General features: G+C 50.5%; 1 protein-coding gene across 1 annotated transcript in view; it reads left to right on the top strand.

Moving 5' to 3' along the window:
• Positions 1-18,123, top strand: part of myo10 (myosin X) — a 200,360-nt gene that overhangs the window by 135,950 nt on the left and 46,287 nt on the right. The window contains exons 20-26 of the mRNA XM_078426665.1: positions 8,383-8,507; positions 9,691-9,805; positions 10,029-10,135; positions 10,916-11,128; positions 13,461-13,500; positions 15,327-15,977; positions 17,462-17,683. Of these exons, the coding sequence (XP_078282791.1) occupies positions 8,383-8,507; positions 9,691-9,805; positions 10,029-10,135; positions 10,916-11,128; positions 13,461-13,500; positions 15,327-15,977; positions 17,462-17,683 (1,473 nt within the window). The remainder of the gene's footprint in view (positions 1-8,382; positions 8,508-9,690; positions 9,806-10,028; positions 10,136-10,915; positions 11,129-13,460; positions 13,501-15,326; positions 15,978-17,461; positions 17,684-18,123) is intronic.

The following is an 18,123-nucleotide window of genomic DNA, read 5'->3' as shown; positions in this document are numbered from 1 at the left end:
GGAGAGAGTGGGGAGAGAGAGAGGGGGAGAGAGAGAGAGGGGAAAGAGAGAGGGGGAGAGAGTGGGGGGGAGAGAGTGGGGAGAGAGAGAGGGGAGAGAGAGAGAGAGGGGAAAGAGAGAGGGGGGAGAGAAGGGGGGAGAGAGTGGGGAGAGAGAGAGGGGGAGAGAGAGAGAGGGGGAAAGAGAGAGGGGGAGAAAGGGGGGAGAGAGTGGGGAGAGAGAGTGGGGGAGAGAGAGAGAGGGGATAGAGAGAGGGGGAAGGGGGAGAGAGTGGGGGGAGAGAGTGGGGAGAGGTGAGGGGAGAGAGGAGAGGGGGAGAAGAGGGGGGAGAGAGTGTGGGGAGAGGAGAGTGGGGGGAGAGAGAGAGAGGGGAAGAGAGAGAGGGAGAGAGAGGGGGGGTGGGAGAGAGTGGGGGAGAGAGAGAGGGGGAGAGAGAGAGAGGGGGAAAGAGAGAGGGGGAGATGAGTGGGGAGAGAGAGAGGGGAGAGAGAGAGAGGGGAAAGAGAGAGGGGGAGAAAGGGGGGGAGAGAGTGGGGAGAGAGAGAGAGGGGAAAGAGAGAGGGGGAGAAAGGGGGGAGAGTGGGGGAGAGGGGAGAGAGAGGGGGAGAGAGGGGGGGGAGAGAGAGGGGGAGAGGAGTATTTCAATAAAACTACTTGCATTATCACTAAAGAGACAATGGTGAGTAAGGTGGGCCGGAAACTGTCGCGCTATCGTGTACCGTTTTGCCTGAAGTTCAGTCACAAACAAGATAACAAACGAGAGTTTTAGTACATAGATCGTTCAGTTTAGAGATACGGTTGCGGAAACAGGCCCTTCGGTCCATCGATTCCGCGCCGCCCACCGATTCGCCCCGCCCACTAGCCCTCTCCCACACACAGGGCGACACGGTGGCGCAGCGGTAGAGTCGCTGCCTCACAGCGCCAGAGACACGGGTTCCATCCTGATCACGGGCGCTGTCTGTGTGGAGTTTGCACGTTCTCCCCGTGACCTGCGTGACCAGGTGGGCTGAAGGGCCTGTTTCCGCACCTTATCTCCAAACTAAATTAAACTAAATGCACATGGCTCGTACGGTTCTTGAAGGTCTTTGAAAGCCCTGGAATTTGAAACTCTGTTTCGCAAGGCCCTTGAAAGTCCTTGGATTTATCATAGGTCCTTGAACGTGTCACCTTTCCATGTTCACCACAGATGCTGCCTGACCCACTGAGTTACTCCAGCAACACGTTCAAGGACCTATGATAAATCCAAGGACTTTCAAGGCCTTGACTAACAGAGTTTCAAATTCCAGGGCTTTCAAAGACCTTCAAGAACCGTACGAGCCATGCTGCCTGACCCGCTGAGTTACTCCAGCACTCTATGTTTATCCTTTTCGCAAAGAATACCCCATTGTAAGACATTCGGCGAAAGAGGCCAGGTATTGACCAAAAAGGAAAATTCTGGTTGGCACGGTGGCGCAGCGGTAGAGTTGCTGCCTTACAGCGTCAGAGACCCGGGCTCGATCCCGACTACGGGCACCGTCTGTACGGAGTTTGTACGTTCTCCCCGTGACCTGCGTGGGTTTTCTCCGAGATCTTCAGTTTCCTCCCACACTCCAAAGGCTTACAGGTTTGTAGGTTAATTGGGTTTGGGTAAAATTGTAAATTGTCCCTAGTATGTGTAGGATAGTCTTAGTGTGTGAGAGATCGCTGGTCGGTGCGGACCCCGGTGGGCCGAAGGGCCTGTTTTCCCTCGCCGTATCTCCAAAGTCGAAAGACCCTAAAGCAAAGAGTTTCCCATTTTCCAAGACTTTGGGATGAAATGGTCAGCCTGGTGGACCGAGCTGAAGGGGAGAATTCTTTCTTTCGGGTCTCCCGAAACTCCGTTGACATTATTTCCTTGGCAGCAGAAATGCTAATGAGCGCTTCAATTAACTCGGGCCTTTTCTCTGGTTGCCATGGGAACGGGTTGGCCGTGCAAGTCCGAGCGAATAGTTCATTAGAAAGTGAAATGAGTTTGGGCAGAGGTGTCCATTGATCCTGTGTTCGTGAGGAGTTTGCTCCAAAGCCTTTTTGCTCGCGGTTCTCGCTGTTTGAAAGCCTCGTCGCGGGCGAATTTTGTCCGGATAATCGTTTGCGGAGATTCTCCTGCATTTGGCGTGGTATAAGGTGGGAATATCGGGAGGGGGAAGCCTCTCGTCCCCCCCAGCTCAGGGAGCCAGCGGCAGTCTCTACTGAGTTTGATCGGTGTTCCTTCGATCGTGAAGTGACACAGAGAGACAGACAGGGTGGAGCTCGGTTGCAAGTGAGAAACCAGCTCCCAATGGCCTGGAGCATCAGAGAGCTTCTTCGCTGAAACAGACACTGGGAGAAGTAAGGTATGTGAGTGTCACCTCTGGCAAAGAGTTAACGGTAATGATTCACAAAGCCTTGGCTTTGTTCAGTGGGGGGGGGGGGGAGGGGTTGGGGGAGGGGGTCGCGGGCAACAATCGTGGCCTCAGAAGGCAGTGGAGGCCAATTCTCTGAATGCATTCAAGAGAGAGCTAGATAGAGCTCTTAAGGATAGCGGAGTCAGGGGGTATGGGGAGAAGGCAGGAACGGGGGTACTGATTGAGAATGATCAGCCATGATCACATTGAATGGCGGTGCTGGCCCGAAGCGCCGAATGGCCTCCTCCCGCACCTATTGTCTATTGTCTATTGACACAAAGTGTTTCAGTTCACTTTAGTTTATTGTCACGTGTGTCGTGGTACAGGGAAAAGCTCCTTGTTGCGTGCTAACAAGTCAACGGAAAGACTGTACATGATTACAATCGAGCCGTCCACAGTGTACAGATACAGGGAGGGTCTCGACCCGAAACTTCACCCGGTCCTTCTCTTCAGAGATGCTGCCTGACCTTTAGATTTAGGTTTAGAGATACAGCGCGGAAACAGGCCCTTCGGCCCACCGGGCCCGTGCCGCCCAGCGATCCCCGCACACTAACACTATCCTACACGCACTAGGGACAATTTTTACATTTACCCAGTCAATTAACCTACGTATCTATACGTCTTTGGAGTGTGGGAGGAAACCGAAGATCTCGGAGAAAACCCACGCATGTCAGGGGGAGAACGTACAAACTCCGTACAGACGGTGCCCGTAGTCAGGATCAAACCTGGGTCTCCGGCGCTGCATTCGCTGTAAGGCAGCAACTCTACCGCTGCGCCACCATGACCGCCCTTTGATGAAGTCCAGTAAACTACAATTAACTGGCAGCACATTTACAATGCACAGATACATGATAAGGGAATAACGTTCAGTGCAAGGTAAAGCCAGCAAAGTCCGATCAAGGATAGTCCGAGGGTCACCAATGAGGTAGATAGTAGTTCAGCACTGCTCTCTGGTTGTGGTAGGATGGTTCAGTTGCCTGATAACAGCTGGGAAGAAACTGTCCCTGAATCTGGAGGTGTGCGTTTACACACTTCTGTACCTCTTGCCCGATGGGAGAGGGGAGAAGAGGGAGTGGCCGGGGATATCTCTAAAGTCTACAATCCAAAGGCTAAGTTTTGCATGTTTTCTTTTCAAATTTCTTAACAGCTTAAACCGCTGAAAAAGCACACCTCCAGATTCAGGGGACAGTTTAGATTTAGATTTAGATTTAGAGATACAGCGTGGAAACAGGCCCTTCGCCCCACCGAGCCCACACCGCCCAGCGATCCCCGCACATTAACACGATCATACACACACCAGGGACAATTTTTACATTTTACCCAGTCAATTAACCTACATACCTGTACGTCTCTGGAGTTTCTTCCCAGCTGTTATAATTAACCACTTAATTACCAGTCCAAACGCTGCCTTGTAACCCCACTAACCTGGATTAGAGAGCAAGGTTTAGAGGAGGTGTGAAGGGCAGGTTTTTGTTTACACAGAGAGTGGTGGGGGCCTGGAACGCGCTGCCAACGGTGGTGGTGGTGGAGGCAGAAACGATAGTGGTGTCAGAGAGGCTTTTGGATGGACACATGTTACTTTAGACTTTGAGATACAGCGTGGAAACAGGCCCATCGGCCCACTGAGTCCACGACGACCAGCGAACACTAGCACTATCCTACACACACCAGGGACAATTTACAATTTACAATTTACAAAAGCCCACTAACCTACAGACCTGTGCGTCTTTGGAGTGTGGGAGGAAACCGGAGCACCCGGAGAAAACCCACGCAGGTCACGGGGACAATGCACAAACTCCGTACGGACAGCGCCCGCGGTCAGGATGGAAGCCGGGTCTCTGGCGCTGAAGGCAACAACTCTGCACAGAAACAGGCCCATGATACTGCACAGAAACAGGCCCATCGGCCCATGCTGGCCAATATGCCCCATCTACACCAGTCCCACCTAACACAGTTGGCCATTATCCCTCTAAGCCTTTCCTATCCATGTACCCGTCCAAATGTCTTTAAGATGTTGTGATAGTCCCAGCCTCAGCTGCCTCCTCTGGCAGCTCGTTCCATACACCCACCACCCTCTGAGAGAGAGAAATGATCTTGTACACCTCTCTAAGATCACCCTTCATCCTCCTGGGCTCCAAGCCATAGAAGAGCTTGGGCGGCACGGTGGCGCGGCGGTAGAGTTGCCGCCTTACAGCGAATGCAGCGCCGGAGACCCGGGTTCCATCCAGACTACGGGCGCTGTCTGTACGGAGTTTGTACGTTCTCCCCGTGACCTGCGTGGGTTTTCTCCGGGTGCTCCGGTTTCCTCCCACACTCCAAAGACGTACGGGTTTGTAGGTTAAATGTTAAAAAAATTGTCCCTCGTGGGTGTAGGATAGTGTTAATGTGCGGGGATCGCTGGGCGGCGCGGACCCGGTGGGCCGAAAAAGGGCCTGTTTCCACGCTGTATCGCTCTATGTTCAAATTCTTCAAATGAGGAAAAACCTTTTCACCCAGAGAGTTGTGAATCTGTGGAATTCACTGCCACAGAAGGCAGTGGAGGCCAATTCACTGGATGTTTTCAAGAGAGAGTTAGATTTAGCTCTTAGGGCTAAAGGGATCAAGGGATATGGGGGAAAAAGCATGAACGGGGTATTGATTGTGATCATATTGAATGGCGGTGTTGGCTCTAGGGCTGAATGGCCTCCTCCTGCACCTACGTTTCTAGGTTGGCACACATTCGAAGGCAAGTTTATATATTAAAGAAATGAGAACCATCCCTCTTAAGGGTCACAGAGTGATGCAGCGTGGAAACAGGCCCTTCGGCCCGACTTTCCCTCACCTGCCAACATGCCCCATCTACCCCAGTCCCACCTGCCCGTGTTTGCTCCACATCCCTCCAACCCTGTCCTATCCATGTACCTGTCTAACTGTTTCTTAAACGTTGCGATAGTCCCTGCCTCAACGACCAGAGTTGTGAATCTGTGGAATTCTCTGCCTCAGAAGGCAGTGGGGGCCAATTCTCTGAATGCATTCAAGAGAGAGCTGGATAGAGCTCTTAAGGATAGCGGAGTCAGGGGGTATGGGGAGAAGGCAGGAACGGGGTACTGATTGAGAATGATCAGCCATGATCACATTGAATGGCAGTGCTGGCTCGAAGGGCCGAATGGCCTCCTCCTGCACCTATTGTCTATTGTCTATTGACCTCTTCTGGCAGCTTGTTCAGTGCTCTATTGTCTATTGTCTATTGTTCCATACACCCACCACCCTCTGTGTGGAAAAAGTCACCTCTCAGGTTCCTATGAAATCTTTCCCCCCCCCCCCTCACCTTGACCCTATGTCCTCTGATCCTCGATTCCCCTACTCTGGGCAAGAGACTCTGTGCATCTACCCGATCTATTCCTCTCATGATGTTTTACACCTCTTTACTGCAATGTTGATAAACTGTCTAGTTTTCGATGCACTCTGAGGCCCTTCTTGCAGTGTGAGTCACTTAATTTTTCGGCACAAAATTAATAGTCAAACATTGTGGTTCTTGCAGATTAAATGAAAAGCTGTGATTAACAACACGATTGCAATCTGTCTATTCATTTAGTGAAAAGCAAGTTGAGTAATTTGTGTAAGGGATACTGAAATCAAGAAAGCTTTTAAGTAGGCAATCTTTGATTCAGAAATTAGTCACACATCTACGTTATAACCCAAATTCACAGATATGCCTAAAAGTGCTGGAGTAACTCAGCGGGTCAGGCAGCATCTCTGGAGAACATGGATAGGTGACGTTTCACAGAGTGCTGGAGTAACTCAGCGGGTCAGGCAGCATCTGTGGAGAACATGGATAGGGGACGTTTCACTGAGTAACTGGAGTAACTCAGCGGGTCAGGCAGCATCTGTGGAGAACATGGATAGGTGACGTTTCACAGAGTGCTGGAGTAACTCAGCAGGTCAGGCAGCATCTGTGGAGAACATGGATAGGTGACGTTTCACTGAGTGCTGGAGTAACTCAGCGGGTCAGGCAGCATCTCTGGAGAGAAGGAATGGGTGACGTTTCGGTTGAGAGAAGGAATGGGTGACGTTTTGGGTCGAGACCCTTCTTCAGACTGATGTCAGTCTGAAGAAGGGTCTCGACCCGAAACGTCACCCATTCCTTCTCTCCAGAGATGCTGCCTGTCCCGCTGAGTTACTCCAGCATGTTTGTGTCTATCTTCGGTTGAAACCAGCATCTGCAGTTCCTTCCTACACATTTAGTCTGTGTGCGTATTGCAGAGAGGGTTATTGTTTCAGAGGCTGGTGTAAAAGAGCCTTTCATGCATTCTGGGGGTGGGAACGTTCCTGCCTCTGGCGCTGTTTGACAATGTTTGAACCTCGTCGTACATTAAACACAGCTCCTTTTGAGTTCGATCCTTCCAGCAACAACTTGCAACCATCTGTCCTCGACTGCTCGGCTAACAAAGGCTCTTTGTGGCTACAAAAGACCCTGTGCCACCAAAATACATTTAACTTCACGATTTATTGTGTTTGATTTGGAAACAGACCCTGCATACATTGATTCTTGCCGCCACTCTTTGTCACCAGGCTCAACAATCTGTTTACAGAGAATAGGCCTTCTTTAAAATGTGTGCTCCAAAAGTCTTTTATTCCTGTTTTCGTTTTATTTTTTTGGTTTAGTTTAGATTAGTTTAGAGTTACAGCGCGGAAACAGGCCCTTCAGCCCGTCGAGTCCGCGCCGACCAGCGATCCCCGAACATTCATACTTTGGGCAGCGCAGCGGTAGAGTTGCCGCCTTACAGCGAATGCAGCGCGGGAGACCCAGGTTCCATGCCGACTACGGGCGCCGTCTGTACGGGGTTTGTACGTTCTCCCCGTGACCTGCGTGGGTTTTCTCCGAGATCTTCGGTTTCCTCCCGCACTCCAAAGACGTGCAGGTTTGCAGGTTAATTGGCTTGGCAAATGTAAAAAAAATTGTCCCTAGTGGGTGTAGGATAGTGTTAGAGTGCGGGGATCGCTGGTCGGTGCGCAACAGGTCGAAGGGCCTGTTTCTGCGCTGTGTCTCTAAACTAAACTAAAACCAAACTAGACTATCCTACACACACTAGGGACAATTTTTACATTTACCAAGCCAATTAACCTACATGCCTGCACTCCAGCACTCTGTGAAACGTCACCTATCCATGTTCTCCAGAGATGCTGCCTGTCCCGCTGAGTTACTCCAGCACTCTGTGAAACGTCACCTATCCATGTTCTCCAGAGATGCTGCCTGACCCGCTGAGTTAGTCCAGCTTGGTGGGGCAGTGGTAGAGTTGCTGCCTCACAGCGCCAGAGACCCCGGTTTGATCCTGACTACGGGTGCTGCCTGCACGGAGTTTGCACGTTCTCCCTGTGTGCTCCGGTTTCACCGTGTGCTCCGGTTTCACCGGGTGCTCCGGTTTCCTCCCACACTCCAAAGACCCACAGGTTAATTGGCCCTGTGTAAATTGTAAATTGTCCCTAGTGTGTAGGATAGTGCTAGTGCACGGGGTGATCGCTGGTCGGCACGGACTTGGTGGGCCGAAGGGCCTGTTTCCACCCTGTATCTCTAAACTGAACTGAGCTGACGTAAACTAAACTAAACTAAACTACCCACTCTGTGCCTTCTTTAATGGATTTAAGAGAGAGTTAGATAGAGCTCTAGGGGCTAGTGGAATCAAGGGATATGGGGAGAAGGCAGGCACGGGTTACTGATTGTGGACGATCAGCCGTGATCACAATGAATGGAGGTGCTGGCTCGAAGGGCCGAGTGGCCTCCTCCTGCACTTATAGTCTACGTTTCTATGTTTTGTAAAGCAGCATCTGCAGTTCCCTGATGACTTTTAATAACGTTGAATTTAAATGGGGTGGGCGTGGTGAATTATAAGTCCTTTGATGATGGGTTGTTCACCGGGTAACATAAAGACGATCATGCTTCCTATTCTGACCGTGCTGCCAGCTGTCGAGGAGCTGACCGATTCACACTCTCTACTTTCAGATGCCGGATCAGTTTGAGCAGGCAGTGGTTCTGAACCAGCTGAGATATTCGGGGATGCTGGAGACGGTGAAGATACGCAGAGCTGGCTTTCCGGTCAGGAGACACTTCCAAGACTTCTACACCAGGTATTATTTGTGGCCCAACAATTTCCTTGGACATTGTTTTACAAGAATGATCCCAGCAATGAGTGGGTTAACATATGACGAGCGTTTGACGACACTGGGCCTGCACTCGCTGGAGTTCAGAAGGATGAAGGTCCTTTAGGATCCTTGACCTGCGTCCCCTTTGATCTCTCGTTTTCACACCTCACCCGTCCATGCCTCTCATTTCCCTCTGCCCTGACTCTCAGTCTGGAGAAGGGTCCCGACCCGAAACGTCACCCCAATCCTTCTCTCCAGAGAGCAGCGCTGAACTAATATCTACCTCATTAATGTCCCTCTGACTATCCTTGATCGGACCTTGATCAAACTCTTCGAAGCACTTCCCTCTGGAAGGCGACTCCGGACTGTCAAAGCAGCCACAGCCAGACATAAAAACAGCTTTTTTCCCACGAGTGGTAGTTCTACTCAATAACCAAAGTCTGGAGTCTCTTTTTTGCTCTGGTTTATTTTCACCCACATGTTTAGACCGTAATGGTTTATCCTTATTGTTTTGATGTGTTTATGCTTTATTCTTAATTGTTAACTGTGTGTTTGTGTTGTCATTTGTGAGCGGAGCACCAAGGCACATTCCTTGTATCTGCACATACTTGGCCAATAAACTTATTCATTCATTCATTCATTCATTCATTCATTCATTCTTTGATGGCGTTACGTTGCATTAAATGTTACCATGCATTGGTGCACTGTAAATAGATCGATTGTAATCATGTTTGGTCTTTCTGCTGACTGGTTAGCAAGCAACAAAAGCTTTTCACTGTACCTCAGTTCAGAGGTACAGTTTAGTTTAGAGATACAGCGCGGAAAAAGGCCCCTTCGGCCTACCGGGTCCACGCCGACCAGCGATCCCCACATATTAACACTATCCTACACACACTAGGGACAATTTTTACATTTACCAAGCCAATTAACCTACAAACCTGCACGTCTTTGGAGTGTGGGAGGAAACCGAAGATCTCGGAGAAAACCCACGCAGGTCACGGGGAGAACGTACAAACTCCGTACAGACGGTGCCCGTAGTCGGGATGGAACCCGGGTCTCCGGCGCTGCATTCGCTGTAAGGCAGCAACTCTACCGCTGCACCACCGTGACCGCCTAAATAAACACGACAATAAACTGAACTGCACTGATGTTTTTATTTTCACCTCAGGTACAAAGTCCTGATGAGGAATCTCCCAGTCGCTGACGGTTTCAAGGGGAAGTGTGAAGCTCTTCTCTGTTCCTACGACACCACCAAGACAGAGTGGCAGCTCGGTAAAACCAAGGTAGGAGTGTTGGCGACTCGCACCGACCGGTTTAGTTTTTAGTTTAGAGATACAGCGCGGAAACAGGCCCTTTGGCCCACCGAGTCCGTGCCGACCAGCGACCCCCACACACTAACACTACACACATCAAGGACAATTTACATTTACACCAAGCCAATTAACCTACAAACCTGTACGTCTTTGGAGTGTGGGAGGAAACATATTTTGTATATGTTCCACGCAGGTTTTCATCCGCGAGTCTCTGGAACAGAAGCTGGAGAAACATCACGGGGCGGCGGTCTACAAATGTGCCATGGTCATACAAGCCCATGTACTGGGCTACCTGGCAAGGTAAAACTCCCAGAGAATGAATACACAGCTCTTAGGGCTTACGGAATCAAGGGGTATGGGGAGAAGGCAGGAACAGGGTACTGATACAGTATAGCATCAGTATCAATACTGATACTGGCTACTGAGTATAGGAACAAAGAGGTCCTTCTGCAGTTGTACAGGGCCCTAGTGAGACCGCACCTGGAGTACTGTGTGCAGTTTTGGTCTCCAAATTTGAGGAAGGACACTTGCCATTGAGGGCGTGCAGCGTAGGTTCACCAGGTTAATTTCCGGGATGTCGGGACTGTCGTATGTTGAAAGACTGGAGCGACTGGGCTTGTACACACTGGAAATTAGAAGGATGAGAGGGGATCTTATTGAAACGTATAAGATTATTACGGGATTGGACACATTAGAGGCAGGAAACATGTTCCCAATGTTGGGGGAGTCCAGAACCAGGGGCCACAGTTTAAGAATAATGGATTTATTCACAAAATGCTGGAGTAACTCAGCAGACAAAATGCTGGAGGGGTAGAATAAGGGGTAGAACGGAGATGAAGAAAAACTTTTTCAGTCAGAGAGTTGTGAATCTGTGGAATTCTCTGCCTCAGAAGGCAGTGGAGGCTGATTCTCTGAATGCATTCAAGAGAGAGCTAGATAGAGCTCTTAAAGATAGCGGAGTCAGGGGGTATGGGGAGAAGGCAGGAACGGGGTACTGATTGAGAATGATCAGCCACGATCACATTGAATGGCGGTGCTGTGGTATACCTCTTTGAGGAATTGATTTTCTCCCGCGAATAGGAAGCGGTACAAGAGGACGCGCTCCATGGCGGTGGTGATTCAGAAGAACTACCGGGCTTTGTTCTGGCGGAGGAGGTTCGTGCTGTTGCGGGAGGCCACCGTCAGGCTGCAGGCTCAGTGTCGGGGCCTGCTAGCCCGCAGACTGCACAGGCAACTCCTCGACAACAAGAGGAGGAGAGAGGAGGAGCAGCGGAGGCAAGAACAGGAACACAGGTGAGCGGCGAGGCTTCATCGTGACCGCCCTCGTTTAAACGCCCCGTCCTCGCTACCGCCAGCGTCACGGCAACCCTCGTTTAAACGCCCCGCCCTCGCTACCGCCAGCGTCACGGCAAACCCTCGTTTAAACGCCCCCCCTCGCTCCCACCAGCGTCACGGCAACCCTCGTTTAAACGCCCCCCCTCGCTACCGCCAGCGTCACGGCAAACCCTCGTTTAAACGCCCCCCCTCGCTACCACCAGCGTCACGGCAAACCCTCGTTTAAACGCCCCCCTCGCTACCGCCAGCGTCACGGCAAACACTCGTTTAAACGCACCTCCTTCGTAATAGAATTCACAAGTCCGTCATTTGATAGGAGCAGAATCAAGCCATTCGGCCCATTAAAGGTAGACACAAAATGCCGGAGAAACTCAGCGGGTCAGGCGGCATCTCGGGAGAGAAGGAACGGGTGACGTTTCGGGTCGAGACCCTTCTTAAGGGGTTGGACAGGCTAGATGCAGGAAGATTGTTCCCGATGTTGGGGAAGTCCAGAACAAGGGGTCACAGTTTAAGGATAAGGGGGAAGTCTTTTAGGACCGAGATGAGAAAGTTTTTTTTCACACAGAGAGTGGTGAATCTGTGGAATTCTCTGCCACAGAGGGTAGTTGAGGCCAGTTCATTGGCTATATTTAAGAGGGAGTTAGATGTGGCCCTTGTGGCTAAAGGGATCAGGGGGTATGGAGAGAAGGCAGGTACAGGATACTGAGCTGGATGATCAGCCATGATCATATTGAATGGCGGTGCAGGCTCGAAGGGCCGAATGGCCTACTCCTGCACCTATTTTCTATGTTTCAGACTTCTTCGTCTTAACATCCACCACAGTGACTCCTCCACATTCCTCACTGTGATGGAAGGAGAAAAAAAACGTTCAGTCTCTTCCCTTCTTTGTTCTCCCGCGGTCGGGGGCCTCGAGCCTTCCGTTGACGGGACGATCTTGGCTCCCGTAGTTGGCGGTCGTGCCCTCCCTCCGCGTCGGGGCGATCAAGCTCCTGCATCGGGGGGGGATCTCAGCTCCCCACGCCGGGCGATCTACCCCGGGTCGGGGCTGGTCGAACCTCCTGCGACTTTGGAGCTTCCCGATGTCGGTCTCCACCCGAGACTGTGAGCCCCTCGATGTTGACGTCCGCAGGCCGTGGTTGGAGCGTCGATCCCAGGCAAGGGATCGCAGGCTCCGATGGTAAGTCCACGAACCCGCGGTGAGGCTCGGAGTCAGTCTCGAGCAAGGCCGCCAGCTCCACGATGTTAGGCCGCAGAGCGACCGGAGATACGATCCGCAAAACAATCGCATCTCCGGCAAGGTAAGAGATTGAAAACAGTTTTGCCCGACCCCTTCCCCCCCCCCCCCCACCCCCCACATAAAACAAACCAGAGAACATTAACACAGACTTTTTGAAACACACTAAAAATAACAAAAAAGGCGAAAAGACAAACAGACTGTTGGCGAGGCAACCAGGGGGATAGTCAAACTCGTCGGAGGGCTAGGATGGGGGAGGGGTGGAGAGTGAGGGAAGGCAATGTTACATGAAGTGTGAGAAGTCAATGTTCATACCGCTGGGATGCAAGCTGCCCAAGCGAAATATGAGGTGCTGTTCCTCCAGTTTGCGCTGGGCCTCACTCTGACAATGGAGGAGGCCCAGGACCACTAGTTTCCCTCTCCCCTGACTCTCAGTCGAAAGAAGGGTCTCGACCCAAAACGTCACCCATTCCAATTCTCGAGAGATGCTGCCTGACCCGCTGAGTTACTCCAGCATTTTGCGTCTATCTTCGGTGTAAACCATTCACAATCACGATCACCGTCGTACTTTATTAGCCAAGTGTGTTTTGCAACACACGAGGGACTTCATTTGCCGTACAGTCACACCAATAAAAAGCCACAGGACACACACAAGATACATGTGAACATGAACATCCACCACAGTGACTCCTCCACATTCCTCACTGTGATGGAAGGCGGAAAAAAGTTCAATCTCTCCCTTCCTTGTCCTCCTGCGGTCGGGGCCCCTGAACCTTCCGTTGATGGGACGATCTTGACCCCAGTAGCCGGCGTTAGGCCTTTCTCGTCACGGCGATCAAGCTCCTGCATCGGGAGGGGGGTGGGGGTGGAATCTCAGCTCCCCCACGCCGGGCGATCGACCCCGGGTCGGGGCTTGTCAGACCTCGTCCAGCCTGGAGTTCCTGACTCGGTCTCAACCAGCATCTATCTGCAGTTCCTTCTTACACACCTCAGTCTAGACTCTGCACACCAGCACCACAATGGAACTGTGCTAAACTCTTAACCCATCTTTTACAGAGAAATGAAAGCAAGAGAAGCAGAATTCCTTAAAGAACAGGTAATAAATCTACTTTGTACTCAGGGACGGGTGCTGGGGCCGTTGCTCCTTGTGGTCTATTAGTGCAGTTTAGTTTAATGTCTCGTGTACATTGTTGCGTGCTATCCAGTGAGCGAAAGACCAGATAAGATTACAATCATTGCGACCACAGTGTACAGATACAGGATAAAGGGGATCACGTTTAATGCAAGGTGAAGTCCAGTAAAGTCCGATTAAAGATAGTCCGAGGGTCCCAATGAGATAGTCCAGGACCACTCTCTAGTTGGTGAGAGGATGGTTCAGTTGTCTGACAACAGATGGGAGTCTCACAGCGCCAGAGTCCCAGGTTCAATCCTGACCACGGGTGCTGTCTGTACGGAGTTTGCCCGTTCTCCCAGGGTTTTCCCCGGGTGCTCCAGTTTCCTCCCACACTCCAAAGATGCACAGGTTTGTAGGTTAATTGGCTTCTGTAAATTGTAAATTGTCCCTAGTTTGTAGGATAGTGATCGCTGGTGTATGGAGAGATCTCTGGTCGGCACGGACTCAGTGGGCCGAAGAGCCTGTTTACGTTCTGTATCTAAAAACAGAAGGAACTGCAGATTCAGTTGTTAGTTGGTTTGTTTGGTTAGTTAGTTCGTTAATTCATTAGTTAGTCAATTCATTAGTTCGTTCGTTAGTTAGTTAGTTAGTTAGTTAGTTAGTTAGTTAGTTAGTTAGTTAGTTAGTTAGTTAGTTAGTTAGTTAGTTAGTTAGTTAGTTAGTTAGTTTGTTTGTTTGTTTGTTTGTTTGTTTGTTAGGTGGTTGGTTGGTCAGTTGGTTGGTTAGTTAGATAGATAGGTAGGTTAACAGACGGACAGACAGACGGACGGACGGACGGACGGACGGACGGACGGACGGACGGACGGACGGACGGACGGACGGACGGACGGACGGACGGACGGACGGACGGACGGACAGACAGACAGACAGACAGACAGACAGACAGACAGACAGACAGACAGATAGATAGATAGATAGATAGATAGATAGATAGATAGATAGATAGATAGATAGATAGATAGATAGATAGATAGATAGATAGATAGATAGATAGATAGATAGATAGATAGATAGATAGATAGATAGATAGATAGATAGATAGATAGATAGATAGATAGTGAGTGTTATTTGGTGTGTTATTTGGGGTATTTGGATAGTTAGTTGGATATTTGGTAGTTAGTTAGTTAGTTAGTTAGTTAGTTAGTTAGTTAGTTAGTTAGTTAGTTAGTTGGTTAGTTGGTTGGTTGGTTAGTTAGTTAGTTGGTAGGTTAGTTGGTTAGTTGGTTGGTTGGTTAGTTAGCTGATTAGTTAGTTAGTTAGTTAGTTAGTTAGTTCATCCGTTAGTCGGTGAGTTAGTCAGTTAGTTGGTTGGATAGTTAGTTAGTTGGTTAGTTATTTAGTTGGTTAGTTAGTTGGTTGGTCTGTTAGTTGGTTGGATAGTTAGTTGGTTGGTTGGTTGGTCAGTTAGTTAGTTAGTTAGTTAGTTGGTTAGTTAGTTAGTTAGTTAGTTAGTTAGTTAGTTAGTTGGTTGGTTAGTTAGTTAGTTAGTTAGTTAGTTAGTTAGTTAGTTAGTTAGTTAGTTAGTTAGTTAGTTAGTTAGTTAGTTAGTTAGTTAGTTAGTTAGTTAGTTAGTTAGTTAGTTAGTTAGTTAGTTAGTTAGTTAGTTAGTTAGTTAGTTAGTTAGTTAGTTAGTAAGTTAGTTAGTTAGTTAGTTAGTTAGTTAGTTGGTTGGTTATTTGCTTAGTTGGTTAGTTAATGTAACCAGCCTCTAGTGAGCATGGTCTGTATTTCTGCTCTTGCCGTTGCAGATGGAGGTGGCGAGGAGGCTACAGGAGGAGGCGGCCATCTTGGAGGTGGGGAGGGTGCAGTTGGAGAGCCAGGAGATCAGGCAGGTAGAGGAGATCCTGCGGCTGGAGCGGGAGATCGAGGAGCTGCAGCGGCAGAAGCTGCAGCAGGAGTCGGCGCTGACGGAGGACTCTCTGACGCGGCTGCAGCGTCTCCGTGACGAGGAGCTGGGGCGGCTGGATGATGAGGCGTGTCGCGCCGCGCAGGAGTTCCTGCTCGCCCTCAACTTCCAGGAGATCGACGCGTGCGTGCGCGACATCGAGAGCCCCCCGCCGGTCCCCGCGGACGTCAGGAAGCCCACCTTCAACTTCAGCCAGCCCTACCCCGAGGAGGAGGAGGAGGCGGAGGAGGTGGAAGCGGAGGAGGAGGAAGACGAGGACGAGGGCTTCGCCAATGACGACGAAGCCTTCAAGGACTCGCCCAACCCCAGCGAGCACGGCCACTCCGACCAGCGCACCAGCGGCATCCGCACCAGCGATGACTCGTCCGAGGAAGACCCCTACATCAACGACGCCCTGGCCCCCTCCATCACCAGCACCCAGGGACCCGCGCTAGACAGCACCCACAACACCAAACCCACCCACCATGACCTCACCTACTGCCTCCCCGAACAGGTAGGCACACGGGCCAGGTGCACAATAAACAATAGGTGCAGGAGGAGGCCATTCGGCCCTTCGAGCCAGCACCGCCATTCAATGTGATCATGGCTGATCATTCTCAATCAGTACCCCGTTCCTGCCTTCTCCCCATACCCCCTGACTCCGCTATCCTTAAGAGCTCTATCTAGCTCTCTCTTGAATGCATTCAGAGAATTGGCCTCCACTGCCTACTGCAGATTCACAACTCTCTGACAGAAAAAGTTTTTCCACATCTCCGTTCTAAATGGCCTACCCCTTATTCTTAAACTGTGGCCCCTTGTTCTGGACTCCCCCAACATTGGGAACATGTTTCCTGCGTCTAACGTGTCCAACCCCTTAATAATCTTATATGTTTCGATAAGATCCCCTCTCATCCTTCTAAATTCCAGTGTATAAAAGCCTAGTCGCTCCAGTCTTTCAACATACGACAGTCCCGCCATTCCGGGAATTAACCTAGTAAACCTACGCTGCACGCACTCAACAGCAAGAATATCCTTCCTCAAATTTGGAGACCAAAACTGCACACAGTACTCCAGGTGCGGTCTCACTAGGGCCCTGTACAACTGCAGAAGGACCTCTTTGCTCCTATACTCAACTCCTCTTGTTATGAAGCCAACATCCCATTGGCTTTCTTCACTGCCTGCTGTACCTGCATGCTTCCTTTAAGTGACTGATGCACTAGGACACCCAGATCTCGTTGTACGTCCCCTTTTCCGAACTTATGGCTGATCATGGCTGATCTATCCCTCCCTCCTAACCCCATCCTCCTGCCTTCTCCCCATAACCTCTGATCATTGAACATAGACAGAGCATAGACCTCAGAGCACGGATCTTAGAACATGGATCTTATAACATGGACCAAAGATAGACACAGAGTGCTGGAGTAACTCAGCGGGACAGGCAGCATCTCTGGAGAACATGGATAGGTGACGTTTCGGGTCCAGACCTTTCCTTCAGACCTGACCCGAAACGTCACGTATTCCTTCTCTCCAGAGATGCTGCCTGTCCTGCTGAGTTACTCCAGCATTTTTAATCTATCTTGGGTTTAAACCAACATCTGCAGTTCTAACCTAATCATAGACTGTAGACCCTAGACTTTAAATTATTGAGGGGTTGAATTTATTAACAATGTGGCGTCTCCACCTCAGCCACTGCATCCATCCGGTGTTCCTGGCGTGGCCTTCTCTGCATCGGCGACACCGAGTGTAGACTCGGTCACCGTTTCACCAAACTCTTGCGCTCGGTCCGCCGAGGCCTGCTGGATCTCCCGGTCGCCAACCATTTCCCACACTGACCTTTCTGCCCTGGGCCTCCTCCACTGTCAGGGTGAGGTAGGGTTGCCAACTGTCCCGTATAAGCCAGGACATCCCGTATTTTGGGCAAAATCGGTTTGTCGCGTATGGGACCGCCCTTGTCCAGTATTGAGTTACTCCAGCACTGTGTGTCTGTGTGTTTTACAGGTGGAGAAAGGGAAGGAGAGCCCGGAGCTGATTGCCCCAGACGAGGAGTCTGATTATGGGGATGGGGACTACGAGGACGGTCCCGCCACGTCGGGCAGCAGCGTGGGCTTCTCCGATCCGCGCAGCAGCCAGTGGTCTCCCGACTGCCAGTACCGCTACTCCGTGGGCACCTACAACAGCTCGGGGGCTTACCGCCTCAGCTCAGAGGGGCCGCAGTCTTCAGTGAGTAGCACACACACCCACAGTTTCAGTTTAGATTAAATGGCACCTTTATCTTTGTTTGCGTCACGGTTTAGGTTGATTATTGTCATGTGCAATAAAAACCTTTCACAACATAAAACATAGAGCTGTACGGGTGGTAGAGTTGCTGCCTTACAGCGAATGCAGCGCCGGAGACCTGGGTTCCATCCCGACTACGGGCACTGTCTGTACGGAGTTTGTACGTTCTCCCCGTGACCTGCGTGGGTTTTCTCAGAGATCTTCGGTTTCCTCCCGCACTCCAAAGACGTGCAGGTATGTAGGTTAATTGGCTTGGTAATTGTAAAAATTGTCCCTAGTGGGTGTTGGATAGTGTCAATATGCATTCGATTCAATTTGAGATACTAGCTATCATGACAGATGTGGATAGCAATTCATTCATCCCTCTCACAATTAAAGCATGG

Source organism: Rhinoraja longicauda, chromosome 2, assembly GCF_053455715.1.
Source record: "Rhinoraja longicauda isolate Sanriku21f chromosome 2, sRhiLon1.1, whole genome shotgun sequence".
Classification (NCBI taxonomy): domain Eukaryota; kingdom Metazoa; phylum Chordata; class Chondrichthyes; order Rajiformes; family Arhynchobatidae; genus Rhinoraja; species Rhinoraja longicauda.
The sequence above is the reverse complement of the archived record's forward strand: the minus strand, read 5'-3'. Positions and strand labels throughout refer to the sequence as shown.